At 43.5% G+C, this 22,458-nt stretch overlaps 1 protein-coding gene across 1 annotated transcript in view; it reads right to left on the bottom strand.

The window, feature by feature from the left end:
* CSPG4 (chondroitin sulfate proteoglycan 4) overlaps positions 1–22,458 on the bottom strand; it is an 80,958-nt gene that overhangs the window by 14,010 nt on the left and 44,490 nt on the right. Inside the window, exons 2-5 of the mRNA XM_070762200.1 lie at positions 10,585–10,748; positions 5,107–8,670; positions 3,551–4,018; positions 2,852–3,028 (exon numbers count right to left, since the gene is read on the bottom strand). Coding sequence (XP_070618301.1) covers positions 2,852–3,028; positions 3,551–4,018; positions 5,107–8,670; positions 10,585–10,748 — 4,373 coding nt within the window. The remainder of the gene's footprint in view (positions 1–2,851; positions 3,029–3,550; positions 4,019–5,106; positions 8,671–10,584; positions 10,749–22,458) is intronic.

Raw genomic sequence — 22,458 nt, forward strand, 5'->3', positions numbered from 1 at the left:
TACTAGAAGAGCCCTCCACTCCTCCACTCGCAACAGAATACCCTATGCAACTAGACTCACAATCCCAGGTTTGGAAAGCGTAGAACTACGTCACCATCAGCACGATCTAAACATAGCCCATAAAATCATCTGCTACAACGTCCTTCCTGTCAATGACGACTTCAGCTTCAACCACAACAACACACGAGCACACAACAGATACAAACTCAAAGTAAACCGCTCTAAACCCGACTGCAGGAAATACGACTTTAGTAACCGAGTAGTTGATGCAGGGAACTCACTACCACACTCTGTAGTATCATCACTTAACCCCCAAAACTTTACTCTTAGACTGTCCACTGTTGACCACTCCCAGTTCCTAAGAGGTCGGGATTGGGCATGCATAAGTGCACTAGAGCGCCTTCTGTCCCCTGTCCTAATGTTTCTCTCTTACAAGTATCATGTTTATAAATATTATTATTATTATTATTTATTTATTTATTTATTTATTTATTTATTTATTTATTAGATTTGTATGCCGCCCCTCTCCGTAGATTATATCTTTCTATACCACCAATATGTACTTGGCAAAACAAACAAATAAAATGGAATATATAAAATAAAATGAAACACCCTTCCATGTGGAAATTGTCCTCCTTCCTCTGGCATAAGGTCCATCTTTTGTGCTGACCTAATGGACATGTTCTACAGGAGATGGCTTTTGACCCCACGAGAAGCAGAACTCCATTTCTCCTGGCAATGGTCCTCTGGAATTTTGCAGGCCCTATTTGGCAATTGTAAAAATTCTTTGGGGGATTAATTTTGGAATCTGTTTAGAGCAGAACTGACTCAAAGGGACTTGGCAGCCATGAAGATCTGGGGACTCTTTGGCTTGCAATTGTTATTCTTTGCTTGGATTGACACAAAGCTCCTTGCTAAGTCATCACAACACTAGGCAGTCAGTTCTTTATTAATCCCAGAAGAAAGGATGAAAACTAGAGGATTAAAATAGGAAGAAATTCCTAAGGTAGGATTGAACGAGCTGCAACACGTGGATTCTGTTTCACGAGAGACCTTGGATGGTCTTCTGTCAGAGATAATCTAGAGCAGAGTTTTCCAATCTTTAGGGATGTAAATAATAATTCCCAGAACTCCTGCTTAGCAAGCAAAGCTACAGTGATCCAAAACTGCCTGCCTTTAAGTGGCCATAACTTCTCTTGGACATAACTTCAAGTTGGAAATTGTTGCGTAGACTTCTACTGCCATCTTGCGACCAACTTCTTACACTGCCAGGCAAAAAAAATGAAATGGTTTTTGGACACTCCCTTCCAGGGGATGTTAGTTCACTTAACAACTGCTTTGGTTACCGGTGGATATTCTGGTCCCAACTGTGGTTGTACTTTGAGGATTACCTGTAAGGAAGACCTTACATGACTGAAAGAGATGCAGACTTAGCGAAATAATAATAATAATAATAATAATAATAATAATAATAATAATAATATAATAATAATTTAATAATAATAATTTAATAATAATAAGAAATAATAATAATAATTTAATAATAATAATAATAATAATAATAATAATAACAACAAAAACAACAACAACAACAACAACAGGCCATTAGAACAAATGCTGTCAAAGCCAGAATTGAAAAATCAACAGACGATCCAAAGTGCAGACTCTGTAAAGAAACAGATGAAACAATCGATCACATACTCAGCTGCTGCAAAAAGATCGCACAGACTGACTACAAGCACAGACATGATGCTGTGGCACAGATGATCCACTGGAACTTGTGCCGGAACTACCATCTACCAGTGGCAAAGAACTGGTGGGATCATAAGCCCGAAAAAGTGGTCGAAAATGAGGAAGCAACACTACTGTGGGACTTCTGACTTCAGACTGACCGAATTCTGAAGCATAACAAACCAGACATTGTGATCGTGGAGAAAAAGAAAGTATGGATCATCGACATCGCAATCCCGGGAGACAGCAGAATTGAGGAGAAGCAGCTAGAGAAATTAGTGAAATACGAAGATCTAAAAATCGAGGTGCAACGACTCTGGCATAAGCCAGTGAAAGTGGTCCCAGTGGTCCTTGGCACGCTGGGCACAGGGCCAAAGGATCTCAGCGGGCATTTGAAAACCCTCGGAATTGACACAATCTCCACCTGTCAATTGCAAAAGGCCGCTTTACTGGGATCGGCAAACATGATTCGCCGCTACATCACGCAGTCCTAGGTGCTTGGGAAGCACCCGACTGGTGATGAAATACGAAATCCAGCTAGTGATCTCGTTTGCTGTGTTGTACTGACATAATAATAATAATAATAATAATAATAATAATAATAATAATAATAGTAATAATAGTAATAATAGTAATAATAGTAATAATAATAATAATAATAATAATGCATTCAAAAACAATAAACACTGTCAAAATAACAATCTGTCAGTTGCAAAATCCTACCGTACTTGGATTTGCGTGAATCATACAAAATGCATCACACAGTCCTAGACGCTTGGGAAGTGTTTGAGTTGTAATATTGTGATACGAAATCCAGCATATCAATCTCGTTTGCTGTGTATTACTGTTTTTTGTGATGATGATAACAACAACAACAACAACAATAATAATTAGATTCGTATGCCACCCACTCTCGAGATAATAATACCTCTTGGATCTCAAAGAGCTGGAGTGAAAGTGAAAAGTCACAATAAATATATATTTTAGGCTACTCCTGTTGGCTAGGTCAAGAGTTGTAGGTTTCTGCATCAGCATCCGAAGCTTCTACTTAATAGTTAATATATCTGTTGACAACCCATTGGGGTAACCTCAAAATTCTATCCACTGCTAAAGTAAATACCTGCAGTTCTTTGTTGACCATTAGCACTGGGGCCTCATCATTGACCGGAGAGATGCTAATGTAGATGGTCTTGGGTTGATTCTGTTGATTAACTTCAGAAACATTGGCAATGATTGTGAATCTATCAGTCAAGGATTCACTTCCATCATGTACATATTGGATGAGCTGATTCTCCACCTAAATGCAAAAAAGGACATTATGATAAGGGTTAGGGTTGTACCTGTTTCACATTTATTTCGAAAGCACTGTGGAGAAATTTAGATTTCAATTAAACTGGAATGGTTTAATTCTGAAAGTTGGGTCAACCAAGATGCTTGGGCAAACAATTGTCCAATTGTCTCTCCTTATCTCATATATCATATATCTTTTCTTCCTTTCATATATCTTCTCTATTTTTATATCTTTTCTTCTATCCTCTTCTTTATATATAATACAGTATTGTCCTTGAATACTTTGTTCCATACAAATTTGAATGTGCACAATAGCAGGTGAAATTGATTGTCAATCAGTGTTACTTCCTAAGTGGACAGTTTGATTTCACAGAAGTTTGATTTATTTAAAGTTATATGGCGTTGCTTAAGTGTTCCCTTTATTTATTTATTTTTGAGCAGTGGATTTCCAGAGGCCTGGAATGAATGAAACACATACATTTATTTATTTCAAATAAAAAAAACTTGAAGAAAAGGTGTTGCTTCCTACCTCCTCCCAGGAGAAAACACTTAAGTTGCCCTCCTCAGGTCCTTCTATATTCTGGAAGCTGCCATGCTCTGGCATCTCAACCACCACAAATTCTACATCGAACGACGAGGTGTAAGTGCTGGGGATGTTCAGAATGTCCATGGAAAGCACTTGGCTGTGGCCTTCGGTCACAGTGAAATTGTGGACCTCCAGAGGCAATGAAAGTGGAAGAATCTCCAGGTCCACCACTACCCCATTCAGAGCATCCACACCATCAGCGGTGACGTCAACTGTGAACTGATCCTTCTGATATTCGGGGCTGTGATGGAGAAAGAGGATTCTACCTTCGTTTACATCTTCCTGAGTGAACTCAAGGAGGTGATCCATGCCCAGAGCATGCTTTTGAGACAAGGCCCCCAGAAATCCTGAGATGGGAAAGGTGACAATGGTATAGATGATGTTTTGGGGTTCAATTTCATCATGCTCAACCTGCAGATTGGATGAAGAAAGGGGGGAAACATTGAGATTTCTTTGTTTCACACTGATCAAATTGGATGCCACCCCAAGTTTTCGGAGAAGAGTGGCATACAAATCTAATAAATAATAATAATAATAATAATAATAATAATAATAATAATAATAATAATAACAACAACAACAACAACCACAACAACAACAACACAGATGATCCACTGGAACTTGTGCCGGAACTACCATTTACCAGTGGCAAAGAACTGGTGGGATCATAAGCCCGAAAAAGTGGTCGAAAATGAGCAAGCAAAATTACTGTGGGACTTCCGACTTCAGACAGACCGAATTCTGAAGCGCAACACACCAGACATTCTGATTGTGGAGAAAAAGAAAGCATGGATCATCGACATCGCAATCCCAGGAGACAGCAGAATTGAGGAGAAGCAGCTAGAGAAATTAGTGAAATACGAAGATCTAAAAATCGAGCTGCAACGACTCTGGCATAAGCCAGTGAAAGTGGTCCCAGTGGTCCTTGGCACGCTGGGCGCAGGGCCAAAGGATCTCAGCGGACATTTGAAAACCATCAGAATTGACAAAATCTCCATCTGTCAATTGCAAAAGGCCGTTTTACTGGGATCGGCAAATATAATTCGCCGCTACATCACTCAGTCCTAGGTGCTTGGGAAGCGCCCGACTGGTGATGAAATACGAAATCCATCTTAGTGATCTCGTTTGCTGTGTTGTACTGACATAATAATAATAATAATAATAATAATAATAATAATAATAATAATAATAATAATGATGGGTGGCTTAATTTCTTTCTTTTTTTAAAAAAAAGTTTTCTTTATCAAGTTTTACAAAGTAATAAATAAAAGGTGTACATACCACAGTATCTTTCTTTCTTTCTTTTACAGATCTTATCAATTTCATCATGTGTCTTATATTTCCATTTTTACATTTTATATATTGACATTTCTATATCAATCAGTTTATATTTACCTTTGCAAATTGTTCATTACATTCATAGAATTTTTTTTTTAGTCTGGAGGGAAGGCCAAGGAAATATAGAAACAGCAAGAAAAAATAGACCGCATAGAGCTTACCAGCAAGTAGTCATTTTTAATTGAGATGACTTCTCCTTGGAGGACAGGTATCTTCTCGTTGTGGACAAGATTGAGTGGGTCAGGATGGGAATCTGCTAATATGGTAACCTTTAGGGTCCCCTCCACAGACAACTGATTTGCTTCAACAGAAAAATGGATAGCATCCTGGGACTTTCTGCTCCCGTTGTGATGGTAAATAATATCTCCTGCCAGAAGGTCCTTTTTGGTAAAGGATGATACTTCCTGTCCATCTCGTAGCAACATTCCTGATATGGGTGGGGCCAAGATACGGAAAATGAAGTCTTGGTCATTCCTGATGTCCATGTTGGTTTCCAGCTTGAGGACAGAGGAGTCAATGGCCTTTTGGCTACCTTGGTGAAGGACCAAGCCAGTATGGTTGAACTTGAGGTAAGGCTCTGAAGCTTGCACTTCCAGAAGTGTTGTGATCTGGTGAAGACCATCAGAAACCTGGAATTGAATCCCGCCTCGGTCAGCTCCCGAGTGGACAAAGAGGATTTTTTTATTTCGCAAGTCATCTTGAGTGAAGCGATAGAGCTGGCTATTTCTATCGTCTGCGGCAATGATGCTACCGAAAAGAATGTCTTTCCTTACCAACACTAGCTGAATGTCCGAGAAACCCGAATCTTCGTCAGTAAAGGCTATGTCTTCTGTGGTCATCAGGCGCTGACCTTTACGCACCACATTGAAGACCTTGTTGACCACCTGAACTGGGATGTGGTCATTGACGGGCTGAATGGAGACCCTGAAGACCCCTCTCACATCCTCAGTGGATGAATCAAAGCTTCCTTCTTCTTGCTTGATGGCTACAAACGGGATGTCGTCTTCAAGAGTCTCAGAATCATCATGCTGATAAACCAGTTGGCCTTCTAGGATGTCTTCATTTGTGAATGTTGTTATCGTCTCCTTCCTGGTTGACCCAGGGGTGCTCCAGATAAGCTTCCCATGGGTAGGGCCATCTATCACCTCGTACACGTAGTTGATGCTGTTGGCACTCTTGACAAACAAGTAGTCCTTGGTAATGGTGGCTTGGCCTCCTTCTAAAACGGACAAAAGGGCATTGGTCAAGACAGGAGTATCTGGATCTCCCCCTATTTCTATTTTGTAAGAATATACAGGGGAATAATAGGGTGTAGCCATGACCCGGAATTGGAAGACATCTTCTGTTTCCTTGGAGTCTCTAACAGTTGCGATGTAACTCAGTTGCCCCCTCTGTAAATCCTCCTGGTTGAAACTCAAGCCCTCCCCCAGCCTGGTTCCCCTGAGTTCAAGATTTCCCTTTTTGGGTGGCTGAAGGATCACATAATGGAAAGTCACTTGCTCAGAATCTGGTTCTTCCAAAACTGCCTCCAGTTCAGCAGATGTGATGTTCTTCTCTCTTTGGTTTTTCATCTGGAGGGGGACCTTCGTTTTCATCCTGATGGCAGCTTTTTGAATTCTGATGAGGAAGGTGTTGTTTTTCAACATATGCCTGCCTACCATGATGGTGAGCTGCAGCTTCTCCGTCGTGTCTTCTACTCGATGTTCATCGTCTGTGCTAGCATACTGGACGCGTCCTTGGTCAATATCGTTCTGGTAAAAATATTCTGTTTTTGTCCACTCTCCGTTCATCTCTCTTTGCTTCTGGATCTCACCATACTGGAGAGGAGAAACCAAGTGATACAACGCAGCTACTTCTTGCTGGACGACATTAAGATGCACAGAAAGATTGGCACTGGTTATGGGAATGTTGTCCCCTTGTAGGACAAAGAGTCCTGTGTTGTTGCGGATCTGGATATCTGGCTTCACTGCATTTATCCTCAAGGTAGCCACTGGGCTCATCACCATGCCGTCGTTCACTTGGATGCGAAGGGTGGACACAGGGCTATCTTGATGGACGTAAGTCACCTGGCCTGCTTCCAGGTCTCTACAGGAAAACTCTTCGATGGGGATTCCAATATTGGAGTCGTACTCCAGATATCCTCCTTCCATTGTCTTTCCGTCAAGCACTTGGAATCGCAAGCCGTCACAGGGTGTATCGTCATCACGGGCATGAAAGATGGTTGGGTTAAGACGTTTCTGCGAGCGTTCCAGGATGACCATGGAATTTCCATGTGGAAAAACCACTTCGGGAGCATCATTGACTGGGATGATCTTAATGAGGAGCAGATAGATTTGGCCTTGCCCCAAACACTCTGGAATATCTCCTCTGGTAGTCACGGTGACCTCCAAAAGCAGCTGATCCATGGGCTCCTCAGAACCATCATGAACATACTTGACCTTCCGATTCACAATGTCCAAGAGAGTGAATTTGCCTCCGCTCCTGACTTTGGAGAGGTTTAATTCCAGTTGACCATGTCTTGGGCCTGTAGCGACACTGAAGAGGACTTGAGATTGCCTGATGTTTGCACTTTTGAGGTCAATGGTCGGCTGAGTGTGCAACAACTGCAAAAAAGCTGTGCCTCCTTCAGTAACTGTCAAGGGATTGACATGCAATAGTTTGGTGAAGTTGTTGAAGACCGGGGGCAAGTTAGGATCTGGGCGGCAGGGCTCCATAACAGAGCCCTGCCAACTGTCTAGAGGAGAGCTCGTGGTGGCCTCATCCTGTTCATAGACGTTGTCATAATCTGAGTACTGATCTGACTTTCCACAGCCAGTACCTATGTCTTTAGTCACAAGAGCGTCTCTTAGGCTCATCTTTTTCTCATCAATACTCAAGTCCTCTATACAACCCACAAACGAGTTATTGAAGAAACTGTTTTCAGATATAAAGTCCAGACCACGTTTTTTCATGCTGCTGGCAGCCTTCTCATTTAAACCACCGAGAAAAAGAGGTCCTTGAAAATCGAAGTGGGCATGGCTCCATTTGCTAGCGGTCTGTGAGGCATAGTAGTCAACCAGGATCTCAAACTTTCGATTGTCCACGTAGACCTTGACGTAGTGATCCCGCTCATCACTGAGGAAGACGTTGTTGTGAAGAAGTACCAGGCCATTTCCTTTCTCCACCACCCCTCTTAAGTGTCCGTCAAAGATTTCCAGGTAGAAGAAATCCTTTTCCATCCCTGATTGGTAAAACAGAGGGGTGTGTTTGACACTTGTGGTGATGACAAACTCTATGGTCCCTTCGTTCCTTGCATCCCAACCAGGAAATGCGATGTAAGCGTTTGATCCTAGGAATCCCAGAGAAATCCCAGGACCAGCCGAGAATTCTTTACTGCACCCCTCACGAATGCCATGGGTTGCTTTGACGCCATTGCCGGTTGCTAATGCCAAGAGGATATCACGACCATTAAATGTCAGATTAAGGAGACAGCCTCGGAATGACCATCTCACGCCACCAAGGTACGTCAATTCCAGGTCTCCTGTACCCACGTAGAGCCCATAATCAATGTCCAATTCTTGAAGAGGCTCTGGAATTTCTGTGGAGGCATTGTAGACCCCATCCACAATCAAGGTCATCTTGCCATCCTTCACCAGAAGATCAACCTCATGAGTCTGAAATTTATGGAGCTGAAGGTCCTCCAGGATCATGACAGACAGATCTCCCGAGCCCAGGTCCATTTTGGCCTGCACAAAGAGAAGACAAAAGGCGTCAGAAACACATTGGACAGCCAGATTCCATCTTTTGAAGGATCAGGGAGAACTTTGCTTCTGCTAGCTGCCTTGAGGGGGGAAATGACATTTCTGCAGAGGGCGAAAGCCAAGAAGGAACCATCTATTTTTTAAAAAAACACCTCCTTTCTGCATTAAATTTACCCCATTCCTTTTCAGGCAAACAAGGCACCAACAATGTTCTCAAATCCACTCCACCCCACGCCCAGAAGTAAAGCTCTCTTGTTCCTTCAGCTTAATTCTTAATTAATCACAGGCTTCTCTGAGTCTGTAATTGCATGTTTGTTCCCAAAGGCTTCTATCCCCCACCCTTTCCCTTCTTCTTTTAGCTCTAAGCAATGGGAAATAGCATTAGGTATAGGGCAGTGATGGCGAACCTATGGCACGGGTGCCACAGGTGGCACGCGGAGCCATATCTGCTGGTACATGAGCCGTTGCCCTAGCTCAACTCCAACGTGGAGGTTTGTGCAAGCCAGCTTATTTTTGGCTCTCACAGAGGCTCAGGGAGGACATTTTTTGGCTTCTAGAGAGCTTCCAGGGGGATGTGGAGGCCGTTTTTAACCTCCACCAGCTCCAGGGAAGCCTTTGGAGTCTGGGGAGGGTGAAACATGAGCCTACGGGGCCCACCAGAAGTTGGGAAACAGTCCATTTCTGGCCTTCAGAGGTCTTCCAGAGGGGTGGGGGAAGCTGTTTTTGTCCTTCCCAGGCATAGGATTTTATTAATTAATTTATTTGATTTATATGCTGCCTGTCTAACCGAAGCCATCATGTGGAGTTAGAGACTTTGGCCTGCCACAGTAGAATAGTGTTAGAGGAACTGGGGGTGGAGGTTTAGTTGCATGAGAGGGAAAATTACTAGTCACAACAAATTCCCTTCTTAGAGCCCAAGGTCATCTTTGGTTCTGCATCAACGGAAGTAAAGAGGAGGTCGGTGGGATGTGGGATGAACGTTAACCTGGGCGGGGAACTGGAAGGAAGTTAGTATCGGGATGACAATGGCGTGACCAACACGGCTCTGATAATAAATCGACCCACGGATGAGAGAAATGAGAGAGATGCTATTTGGGGCGCTGACACCACCCAAGGACTTGGGGCAGCTTACAGCATATAAAAGAGAAAAACAATATATATGGTATAGGGTCCCTTGCCTTGAGCAGAGGGTCGGACCCCACCTGTTCTTCTACGTTCCGTGTTCTAAATACAGTGTTCCCTCGATTTTCGCGGGTCCGAACTTCGCGAAAAGTCTATACCACGGTTTTTCAAAAATATTAATTAAAAAAATACTTTGCGGTGTTTTCCCCTATACCACGGTTTTTCCCGCCTGATGGCGTCATATGTCATCGCCAAACTTTCGTCCACCTTTAATAAATATTTTTAAAATAAACTTTAATCAATAAACATGGTGAGTAATAATCTAAATGGTTGTTAAGGGAATGAGAAATTGCAGTTTAGGGGTTTAAATTGTTAAGGGAAAGCTTGGGATACTGTCCATAGCCAAAAATGGTGTATTTACTTCCGCATCTCAACTTTGTGGAAATTTGACTTTCGCGGGCCGTCTTGGAACGCATCGCCCGCGAAAGTCAAAAGTCAAAGGCCAGTAAGGGGCGTACATAAGTGCCCTGGTGTGCCTTTCGTCCCCTGTCCAATGGTCTTTCCTTTCTTTCACCTATCTTATATATTCTCTTCCTTTCATATATCCTCTCCTCTAAGTTCACTTTCACCCTCTTTTATATTATCACATGTCTATCTTTCTTCCTATGTATTTGTGTATTGGACAAATGAATAAATAAAATAAATAAAATAAAGTCAAGGGAACCCTGTATTCCCTTCACCTCCTCCCTCCCCAAGCCAAGGAAACTTTTTGCTCACCTGTAGGACACCCTCATAGAGCTCTAGGAGAAGGTAGTCCTTTTGTCCAGCGGCCAAGAAGAGAACAGCGCTGTTATGTCTGGTGACAAACTCCATGTGAAGATGGATGGAGCTGTAGCTGTGAGGCCCAGGGATCTCCACATAGTCGTCTCCAAAGAAGGACACTGAAAAAGAAGCAACGTTGAGAGAGATGTTCCTCACTCCAACAATTTATCAAAGGGAAGAGAAAAACAGATGGTTTGGACAATTAATTTTTTGGGGGGTAAGTCCAGGGAGAATATTTCCTGCAAATGCAATGGGGGAACTGATTTTATTTTATTTTTTGGTTGGCTGGAGGAAAATTAGGAAAACCGCCAGGAGGTAAACCTTGCAGTACCAGTCACAGACACTAGATGGGGAGATAGGTCCATGTCAACTATGAAGACCAGTTTCTTGAATGCTCAGCGCTTTCAACTCCAAATATAAATTAGCTATTGGTGAAACCTATTTATTAGTTGATTGGATTTACAGTCTATGAAACCCAGCTCTTGATTGATTGGTAGATTGGTTGATCAGGTTATTTATTTTATTTATTTTATTTATTTTATTTATTTTATTTATTTTATTTATTTTATTTATTTTATTTATTTTATCTATTTTATCTATTTTATCTATTTTATTTATTTATTTATTCAATTTTTATGCCGCCCTTCTCCTTAGACTCAGGGCGGCTTACAACATGTTAGCCATAGCACTTTTTTAACAGAGCCAGCCTATTGCCCCCAACAATCTGGGTCCTCATTTGACCCACCTCGGAAGGATGGAAGGCTGAATCAACCTTGAGCCGGTGATGAGATTTGAACCGCTGACCCTCAGATCCACAAGTCAGCTTCAGTGGCCTGCAGTACAGCACTCTACCTGCTGCGCCACCCCGGCTCAATATTGGTGAAACCTATTTATTAGTTGATTGGATTTGCAGTCTATGAAACCCAGCTCTTGATTGATTGGTGGATTGGTGGATTGGTTGATAGGTTTACTTATTTATTTATTTTATTTATTTTATTTATTTTATTTATTTTATTTATTTTATTTATTTTATTTATTTTATTTATTTTATTTATTTTATTTATTTTATTTATTTTATTTATTTTATTTATTTTATTTATTTTATTTATTTTATTTATTTTATTTATTTTATTTATTTTATTTATTTTATTTATTTTATTTATTTTTTTGATTGATTGATTGATTGATTGATTTGATTTGATTTCTATGCTGCCCTCCTCCTGAGGCTCAGAGTGGCTCACAACAAGGCAAATACAAAACATACAAGAAATCTAAGATTAAAATATACTCTGAAAACCTCAGCGATTGGTTAGGTCCCACAGTGTCGGCCTTCTCCAGGTCCCGTCAACTAGACAATGTCGTCTGGCGGGACCTAGGTGAAGAGCCTTCTCTGTGGGTTGGCAATATATTGGCTGCAGGTGTTGCAGACTGCCACAAGATGGAGCTAAGGTCCATAGTTTATTTCTCAGAGTCACCTTCTCTGATTCTCTTTGTCTAGGCTACTCACTGTTAATGGCTATTCACTGGTAGGTTAGCTCTACAATCTCTCTGTATTGTAGTTATGTATATCAGCTAAAATGTGTTTAGGCTTGATATCTTTGTTTGCTGATTATGACAAAGACAAATGGTAAGATAGACGATGTACTTAGTAATATTTGGATTGTTATTCTGACTTATTAAGCGTATGACTTTAGACTGTTTATCTGAATATGCTATCTCTCAAAGTAAACTTTAATTCAAGGTAGTATATCTAGGTGTGGCTGAGTAGTTATTCACAACTAATCTCTATCTAAACATTTCTGTGTGTGCAAGGTAAACAAGGATTACTCTGCTCATACATTAACAGAGTTGAAGTCCACACACCTTAAAGTTGCTTAGGTTGAGAAACATTGTCCCAGGCAATTGACTATCCAACCTTGGCTTGAAAGTTTGAGCCTTGGAACCTCCACAAATGCAGGAGAAATGGTTTTCTAGCCCCTCCGCAATTAACTACACCCTGTCCACTAATGCCCAGCTATTGTCTCTGAAGAAGAGAAGAGCTTTATGCTTCCTCTGTCTGCAAGATTTCCAACAGATCAGGGAGAACAGAATCACAGGGAGAAGGGACAGACTACAAAAAGAAAAAATCATTTCAAGAGTGGCTGTGCTAACTGTACAGCTTCTTGGTCAGATTCCAGGCAGAAGGAGGACAAAGGACCAATCCCTTCTCTTTCTATTTAAGGATTCACAGAAGAAATTAATTCTATTTACATCCGATGCTGCAGATTTACTCAAACATGCATTTTAGTGCCAATATTGTGACATGGAACGCAATTAGCTTTTTGGAAGCCACACTTTTCTCAGTTGTGTACTCTAATTGCCCAACATTAAAGAATGTGCAGATTTTGGATGACGGGGGAATTCTGGGAGTTGAAGTCTATTTATCTTAAAGCTGCCAAGGTTAAGGAAAGACTAGCCTAGATTCCATCCACCTTTGGCCCCTTCAAAAAATTCAAGGCTTGTTTGCAAGATACTACTTGGGCAAAGTTCCTCCTCCATCTCCTCCTCCTCCTCCTCCCCTTCCTCCTCCTTCAAATTTTCACTCCCTTCTATCACTGATTAGGTTACCTACAAGGTGTATCTGGAAAGTAAGATAACAAGGCACGTAGCTGTCATGGGGCTTGTTTGTGGTGGAAGTTGGTATGACTATTGTGTAGCGGGAAGCCAGCAGAAGATAACAAGCAGTGCCAGTGGTCAGTAGATCATCCACTGGCATTGTGGTTAAGGTTGGAGATGAGCGTCCTCATTCTGTTTCCCACCAAGTGCAAAGTGAGCACTGTAATGCGCTACCTGAATGCTAAGGGCACGAATGCTTCTGCGATGAGGGCCCAAAGTCAACAAGACCCTGCCTGTTCTGCCGGGCTCTCTGGTAGGAGCCTCCCGAAAATTCAAGGGTACAAATTTCAGACACACACACACGTTTGAAAATTCAAAACAAAGTTCTTTATCACAAAATTCAAAAGAAACAAAGCACCCTTTGTATCTGGACCGGGAGTCACTGCTCACAGTCACTCATGCCCTCATCACCTCGAGGTTCGACTACTGTAATGCTCTCTACATGGGGCTACCTTTGAAGAGTGTTCGGAAACTTCAGATCGTGCAGAATGCAGCTGCGAGAGCAATCATGGGTTTCCCCAGGTATGCCCATGTTACACCAACACTCCGCAGTCTGCATTGGTTGCCGATCAGTTTCCGGTCACAATTCAAAGTGTTGGTTATGACCTATAAAGCCCTTCATGGCACCGGACCAGAATATCTCTGGGACCGCCTTCTGCCGCATGAATCCCAGCGAGCGATTAGGTCCCACAGAGTTGGTCTTCTCCGGGTCCCGTCAACTAAACAATGTCGTCTGGCAGGTCCCAGGGGAAGAGCCTTCTCTGTGGCGGCCCTGACCCTCTGGAACCAGCTCCCCCCGGAGATTAGAACTGCCCCCACCCTCCTTGCCTTCCATAAACTCCTTAAAACTCACCTCTGCCATCTGGCATGGGGGAATTGAGGCATTCCCCCTCCCTCCCCCGGGCCTATATAATTTATGTATGGTGTGACTGTGTGTATGAATGGTTTAATAATGTTTTTTTTAAAAATGTTTTTTAAATTTATTAGATTTGTTAGGAATTGTCTTATTGTATGCTGTGAGCCGCCCCGAGTCTACGGAGAGGGGCGGCATACAAATCTAATAAAATAAATAAATAAATTGCAAAGAGCATTCATCCCAAAACAACCTTGTAGGCTGTACAATTCCCTTAATCAGTCCTTAAGTACTTAGCTAAGCAGCTGTGAAGAAACGTCACAGCCCTCCTTCTTCCAACGAAGTGAGACACACACACTTTGCTCTGCTTTGGTTTCAAAGGCGTGAAAAATCAACAAACAAAGTTCGGAAAACAGCAAGGCAGGATCCTGAAGAACTGCGATCAGATAATCTTCCACAACGGCCAAACCAACACGCTGCTATTTGTAGCAGCATCTCTAATTATTGGAGCCCCACCCAAACACAGGTGGCCTCTCTTATCTCCTGTAATATGTCCTCAATTGGTCTCTTCTACGCATAACTCTACGCCTGCGTGGGTCCAAGACTTCCGCATCCGAATCGACTGAAGATAATGGAGATTGGCTTCCTGGGCTGTGTGCCAAGCCCCCCTCTTCCAAGTCACCCCCACCGTCTTCTTTGTCCGAGGAAACTGCACTACCTGACTCTGTCGGCAATAAAACAGGCCTATGCCGTGTTGATGTTTCCCCTGCATCCACCTCCACATTCCTTGGGGCAGGAGCTGGGCCAGAGCCAGCCACAACACTGCCTATCCTTTTGTAATGAAATTGGGGAAAAAGTGTCTCCCAGCATATTAACGGGAAAATTATAGTATGTGTTACATGTTGGTTTTCTATGTTTAATAATTTCCAGAGATGCTGATTTCTGAAAACAATTCTATTGGGCCCCCAGTAATTGCTTCTGTGAGTATTTTGTCATTTTGGTCTCATTCCAGGTTTTAACTAAGGCATATCTTCATTTCTGAGAATTGTATCTTTCATTTTAGGAAAAATAGACTCCCACATTTATTCTTCGCCTGTCCTCTTTACAATCCCAGGAACAAATAGAATTTGAGAAGAACATTACATTTAAAAAGCCATTTTTAAAATGTATAAGAGACAGCGAAAGCAAATGATTTCTCCTTTAATAAATGCTCATTGTCTACATTCAACCACTCTGGTATAAAGCTGACAAGCTCATTTATTGATTTCCAGCATGTATTAGAGGAAGCACTGCAAACAGTATGAAATGGATGCGGGGAAATTTGAAGCCATTATGTCTATATGTACTGACTTCATATCAGATCAAATGCAAACTGCATATATCAAACGCCCGATAAAAATTACAACTCACTAGGAATCCAGCCAAGGGCTGTCGTTTGCAGTTCATGCTTTTTTTCAAGGTGGCTGGCAAGCCAAGATCCATTTTTCTCATTCATCTTCATAGCCACAGTCAACATAATGATAATGACCCTTATTCTGGCCATGGGTCAGTGTTGTGGTTAGCTCTGGCCCAGCTCCTGCCCCAAGGACTATGGATGTGAGGGAGACATCCACATGCTGCAGGCCTGTTTTGCCCCTGGTGGAATCTGATGATGAAGGCTCCTCTGACCAAGAAGACATGAGTGACAGGGAGGAGCAGACTCAGGGCGGCTAACAACAGCAATAAAACATTATATAACAAAATCCAATACTCAAAACAATTAAAAACCCATTCTATAAAAACCAATCATACATACATAAATATTGTAAAGGCCTAGGGGGAAGTGTATCTCAGTTCCCCCATGCCTGGCGGCAGAGGTGGGTTTTAAGCAGCTATCGAAAGGCAAGGAGGGTGGGGGCAACTCTAATCTCTGGGGGGAGTTGGTTCCAGAGGGCCGGGGCCGCCACACAGAAGGCTCTTCCTCTGGGTCCCACCAAGCGACATTGTTTGGTTGATGGGACCTCGAGAAGACCCACTCTGTGGGACCTAACTGGTCGCTGGGATTCGTGCGGCATGTCTTGTTACATATTTCATGACCTGATCAATTATCTTGTTGTGCCTTTATGATCAGCTCAAAATTCGGTGTCTCATATACCCAATCAGACCTCAAATTGTTTGCACTCGCTTTCCAGATTCCAAGAATATTGTCCAACCTTGGAGAGAATAGAATTTGGCTCGTAGGTCACTTTTTCCTGAAAATGAGCCTCAACAGTGATCGCAGGGAGTGATAACTAGTCTTTTTAGGGCTGTTGTGTGGTCCTTTTTCTCCCCCGTCTCCAAATTACTAGCTCCCAAAGTTACAACTAGTTCTTATTCCCAGCTTCAAACCTCCGTTAGATCTTTCTGCTTCATTGGAGCATGTGATGAGTATTGGCAGGGCAATCAGACAGAAGAAACCATGCAATGTTTTCCAAGCTCCCAATTTGCACGAACGATAGTGACAATGCCGTAGCTTTCCCTTGCAATCTTTCCTTAACGTCGGCAGTTTGAAGTTGGTTGGACTTCAATTCCCAGAAATCCTTAGCCATCACAGGTGAATGGAGTACAACGGTGGGTCGTTCCCGGTTTGGACCGATTCTTAGACCGGTAAGCGGTGGGAGGCTTTGCCCACCTACCTGGGATGCTTCTGTGAATGTGAGCGCACCCACGAACTGGTGGCCATCAAATTTGGAACCCACCACTGTCTGGAGAGTCCTGGATGATGAAGTCCATCAATCTTTTGCAGAATACAGCTGTGCAAGAAGTCATGCACATATATCTCCAGCAGTCAGTGGACTGTATTGGCTGCCAATTGATTTCTGGACATAAAGTGTTGGTTATGACCTATAAAGCCCTACATGGCATCGGACCAGATTACTTGTGGGACCGCTTCCTGCCGTTTGAATTTCAGTGACTGGTCAGGTCCCACCAAATCGGCCTTCTGCAGGTCCCGTCAACCAGACAATGTCAGTTGGTGAGGCCAAGGGGAAAAGGCTTCTCCCTGTCTTTTCCGGCCCTGTTTCCTCTCAGGAAATTCCTACGGAGGCCCCACAGAGGCTTCTCTCTGCCTTTTCCGGACCTGTTTCCTCCTAGGAGATTCCTAGAGAGGCCCCACAGAGGCTTCTCCCCACCTTTTCCAGTCCTGTTTCCTCCCAGGGGATTCCTAGAGAGGCCCCACAGAGGCTTCCCCCCAACTTTTCCGGCCCTGTTTCCTCCCAGAGGATTCCTAGAGAGGCCCCACGGAGGCTTCTCCCTGCCTTTTCTGGTTACAGTTTCGGAGGCTTGGATTTGTAAGTAGAAAATGGTTCTTGAGAAGAGTCAAAAAAATCTTGAACACCCAGTTCCTATCTAGAAAAGTTCGCAAGTAGAGGCGTTCTTAGATAGAGGTAGGTAGAGTTTAGAAATTCCATTTCCCCCTATTGCATAAATTCATTTTCTGTAGCATCTCTTGACTTGCAAACAGGTCAACAACAATATCCCCCATAGATAGATATGGTTCATGACCCTTCAACATGGACCCCAAAGAGTTGGACAGTCTATAAGTCGAAATAATAAATAAATGAACATCGGCCCTTCTTTGCTTTTCAAAACTTCCCTCTATTGTATTTCGAGAACAGAGATTATTTGCCTCTCAAACTCCGGGAAAGATGGAGAGGTGGACGAAGAAGAGAAAGGAATCTTGCAAGAGACTGAGAAAACTCGTCCAGGATTCTTGTGTGTTTGATTGCCATTGTGTGTTGTTTTGTCTCCAAACAATGAACAGCCAGTGCCAGCGTGGGCTTCATTCGTACTGTTAGAAGCAGCTCATCCAAAAGAGGCAGAGGGAGCAAAGAGGAACTCCCGAGACTAGGAACAAAGAAATTAAATCCTTTGAAATAGTTTTTAAGCCGCTCCACTCAAATCAATGGCTCCCCACCCACAATAAATGCAGATCAGAACAGCAGAAAGGAAACTGAGGCAAAGAGAGAGAGAAAGAGACTTACTTGAAAGGCAACAGAGAGGATGCGTTGGCTAACTTTTATGTTATTAATTGTTAATTAATTTGATTAATGAATTATGCATGAATTGCCTAATGGACCCTAGCAGGCATCTAGTCATTTCCTACCCTAAATCTTAGTCACTGCTTCCTGTAGCGCAAGACTGGGGAGGCGGTATTATCTAACCGCTTTGGACTAAAATTCCAAAATTTATTTTTTTAAGAAAGAAAAAATATTATTATTTTTTTTAAAAAAGGATCTCTTCTTGCTGTTTCCAAATCCAACATAGCTACCCATAAGATGGGCTGCATAAATATTATTTCTGCCATCCCAACCGATACAAGAATGGATGGAGAGCAATGCCATAAGTTAAATTAAGACAGCCACATGGACCATGTTGCTAGTCAGTAATGAATCCACTAGGACCAAAGGATGGAATCCAGTTGGGATCTTTGAATCTGCTGGAAGAGTTGGTGGAATTATTACAAGGGGTCACAGATGGAGTAAAATCTTCAACTCAGTTTGATGGGTTGGTCCATCCATGAGCTTTCCTGTAGAAAAGCACAGGATGTTTTTCTACAGGAAAAACAGTTGGGATGGCACAGTGGTTAGAGTGCAGGACTGTAGGCTACTTCAGATAACTGCTAGCTGTGGTTCAGCAGTTCAAATCTCACCACCGACTCAAGGTTGACTCAACCTTCCCTCCTTCCGAGGTGGGTCAAATGGGGACCCAGATGTGTGGAGCAGCTGCCAAAAAAGCCAACACAGTTCTAGGCTACATTAACAGAGGGAGAGAATCAAGATCACGTGAAGTGTTAATTACCACTTTATCAGGCCTTGGTAAGTCATGATGTAAAAAGGATGTTGAGACTCTAGAAAGAGTGCAGAGAAGAGCAACAAAGATGATTAGGGGACTGGAGGCTAAAACCTAGGAAGAACAGTTGCAGGAACTGGGCATGGCTACTTTAATGAAAAGAAGGACCAGGGGAGACATGATAGCAGTCTTCCAACATCTCAGGGGTTGCCACAAAGAAGAAGGAGTCAACCTATTCTCCAAAGCACCTGAAGACAGAACAAGGAGCAATGGGTGGAAGAGAGAAGCAACTTAGAACTAAGGAGAAATTTCCTGACAGAACAATTAACTAGTGGAACTCCTTGCCTCCAGAAGTTGTGGATGCTCCAACACTGGAAGTTTTGAAGAAGATGTTGGATAACCATCTGTCTGAAATAGTGTAGGATCTCCTGCCCAAGCAGGCGGTTGGACTAGAAGACCTCCAAGATCTCTTCCAACTTGTTATTAGAAACATAGAAACATAGAAGATTGATGGCAGAAAAAGAAGATATTGTTATTGTATTATTATATTGTGCAGATTGTTGGGGACAAGAGGCTGATTCTGTAAACTGCTTAGGGAGGGCTGTAAAAGCACTAGCAAGTTGTATATAAGTCTAAATGCTGTTGCTCTTCCTTCCTTGCTTCCTTGCTTCCTTGCTTCCTTGCTTCCTGGCTTCCTGGCTTCCTGGCTTCCTTGCTTCCCTCCTTGCTTGCTTGCTTGCTTGCTTCCTTGCTTGCTTGCTTGCTTGCTTCCTTCCTTGCTTGCTTGCTTGCTTCCTTCCTTGCTTGCTTCCTTCCTTCCTTGCTTGCTTCCTTCCTTGTTTCCTTGCTTCCTTCCTTCCTTCCTTCCTTGCTTCCTTGCTTGCTTGCTTCCTTCCTTCCTTGCTTGCTTGCTTGCTTCCTTCCTTGCTTGCTTGCTTGCTTGCTTCCTTGCTTGCTTGCTTGCTTGCTTGCTTCCTTCCTTGCTTGCTTGCTTGCTTGCTTGCTTCCTTGCTTGCTTGCTTCCTTGCTTGCTTGCTTGCTTCCTTCCTTCCTTGCTTGCTTCCTTGCTTGCTTGCTTGCTTGCTTGCTTGCTTGCTTCCTTGCTTGCTTCCTTCCTTGCTTCCTTGCTTCCTTGCTTCCTTGCTTCCTTGCTTCCTTGCTTCCTTGCTTCCTTGCTTCCTTGCTTCCTTGCTTCCTTGCTTCCTTGCTTCCTTGCTTCCTTGCTTCCTTGCTTCCTTGCTTCCTTGCTTCCTTGCTTCCTTGCTTCCTTGCTTCCTTGCTTCCTTGCTTCCTTGCTTCCTTGCTTCCTTGCTTCCTTGCTTCCTTGCTTGCTTGCTTCCTTGCTTCCTTGCTTCCTTGCTTCCTTGCTTCCTTCCTTCCTTCCTTCCTTGCTTCCTTCCTTCCTTCCTTCCTTGCTTGCTTGCTTGCTTCCTTCCTTCCTTGCTTGCTTGCTTGCTTGCTTGCTTCCTTGCTTCCTTCCTTCCTTGCTTCCTTCCTTCCTTCCTTGCTTCCTTGCTTGCTTCCTTGCTTGCTTGCTTGCTTGCTTGCTTGCTTGCTTGCTTCCTTGCTTCCTTGCTTCCTTGCTTGCTTGCTTGCTTCCTTCCTTCCTTGCTTCCTTCCTTCCTTCCTTCCTTGCTTGCTTGCTTGCTTCCTTCCTTCCTTCCCGCTTCCCGCTTAGGGAGGGCTGTAAAAGCACTAGGAAGTGGTATATAAGTCTAAATGCAATGCTATTACTATTTTAACAGGGCAGTTCCAGCTGGTAAACAGAAGAATGACCAGGCTTTTGAGGAAGGACCAGGGGATGAGTTTAGGTTTTTGTCTGTGTTTGGGAGTGTGAGAGAAAACCGAGAGGGCAGGTGTGCCAGAGGAATTCAGCGGCGTGTGCAAGATTTTATTAAAAGAATTCCTCAATTACCTATGAGCGCACAACGGAGCATTTCTCACCCTGAAAGGGGCCATCTGTCCTCGTCCGTTTCTGGCTGCAGCCGCACCGTTTTCTTAAGGGAGAAAAACACGTTGGGGAATCGACCTCCTTGCTGTGCTGAACAGCCGGGGCCTTGTCTGCTTGTGTTTGTGGAACGGGTTGGGAGCTAAACCACCGCACGGTTTCCTGAGGGCGAAGGCCAAACTGAAGGCTGCTTTCAGAGAAGATGGCATTCCACCATGGCCAATGAGACAGCTTCCTTCTCCTCTGCTCTCCTCTCCTCTTCTACCCTACCCTACCCTCCTTCTCTTCTTCTCTCCCCTATCCTATCCTCCTTCTCTTCTCTTCTCTTCTCCTCTCCTCTCCCCTCTCCTCTCCTCTTCTTCTCTCCCCTATCCTATCCTCCTTCTCTTCTCCTCTCCTCTCTCATCTCCTCTCCTCTTCTCTTCTTCTCTCCCCTACCCTATCCTCCTTCTCTTCTCTTCTCTTCTGTTCTCTTCTCTTCTCTTCTCTTCTCCTCTCCTCTCCCCTCTCCTCTTCTTCTCTCCCCTATCCTATCCTCCTTCTCTTCTCTTCTCTTCTCTTCTCTTCTCCTCTCCTCTCCTCTCCCCTCTCCTCTTCTTCTCTCCCCTATCCTATCCTCCTTCTCTTCTCTTCTCCTCTCCTCTCCTCTCTCATCTCCTCTCCTCTTCTCTTCTTCTCTCCCCTACCCTATCCTCCTTCTCTTCTCTTCTCTTCTCCTCTCCTCTCCCCTCTCCTCTCCTCTTCTTCTCTCCCCTATCCTATCCTCCTTCTCTTCTCCTCTCCTCTCTCATCTCCTCTCCTCTTCTCTTCTTCTCTCCCCTACCCTATCCTCCTTCTCTTCTCTTCTCTTCTGTTCTCTTCTCTTCTCTTCTCTTCTCCTCTCCTCTCCCCTCTCCTCTTCTTCTCTCCCCTATCCTATCCTCCTTCTCTTCTCTTCTCTTCTCTTCTCTTCTCCTCTCCTCTCCTCTCCCCTCTCCTCTTCTTCTCTCCCCTATCCTATCCTCCTTCTCTTCTCTTCTCCTCTCCTCTCCTCTCTCATCTCCTCTCCTCTTCTCTTCTTCTCTCCCCTACCCTATCCTCCTTCTCTTCTCTTCTCTTCTCCTCTCCTCTCCTCTCCTCTCTCATCTCCTCTCCTCTTCTTCTCTCCCCTATCCTATCCTCCTTCTCTTCTCCTTCTCTTCTCTTCTCCTCTCCTACCCTAACCTCCTTCTCTTCTCTTCTCTCCTGTTCTCTTCTCTTCCCTTCTATTTCCCTTCTCTTTCCCCTTCCCCTCCCCTCCTCTCACTCCCCCTGCCAGTTGCACTAGGGAAAAAAAGGATGACAGCAGGAATAGGACCCACTTCAGAACAGGTGACTCAAGGTTTCTTCCAAATTTCTCTCCCCCCCCCGTTTTTTTACTTTGGGGAAGAAAAGAACGCCTCCCTCCGTTATATGCAGACAAAGGAGCATCCTGATTGCTGGATTGTGGATCTCAGTGTTTTTCCAAGCCAAGATGGAATTCTCAAAGGGAAACGGGATGGAGGGAAAGAGAGGAACAACTGCATTCCTGAGCACATCTGGCTTG

The sequence above is a fragment of the Erythrolamprus reginae genome, chromosome 10 (genome assembly GCF_031021105.1).
Source record: "Erythrolamprus reginae isolate rEryReg1 chromosome 10, rEryReg1.hap1, whole genome shotgun sequence".
NCBI lineage: Eukaryota > Metazoa > Chordata > Lepidosauria > Squamata > Dipsadidae > Erythrolamprus > Erythrolamprus reginae.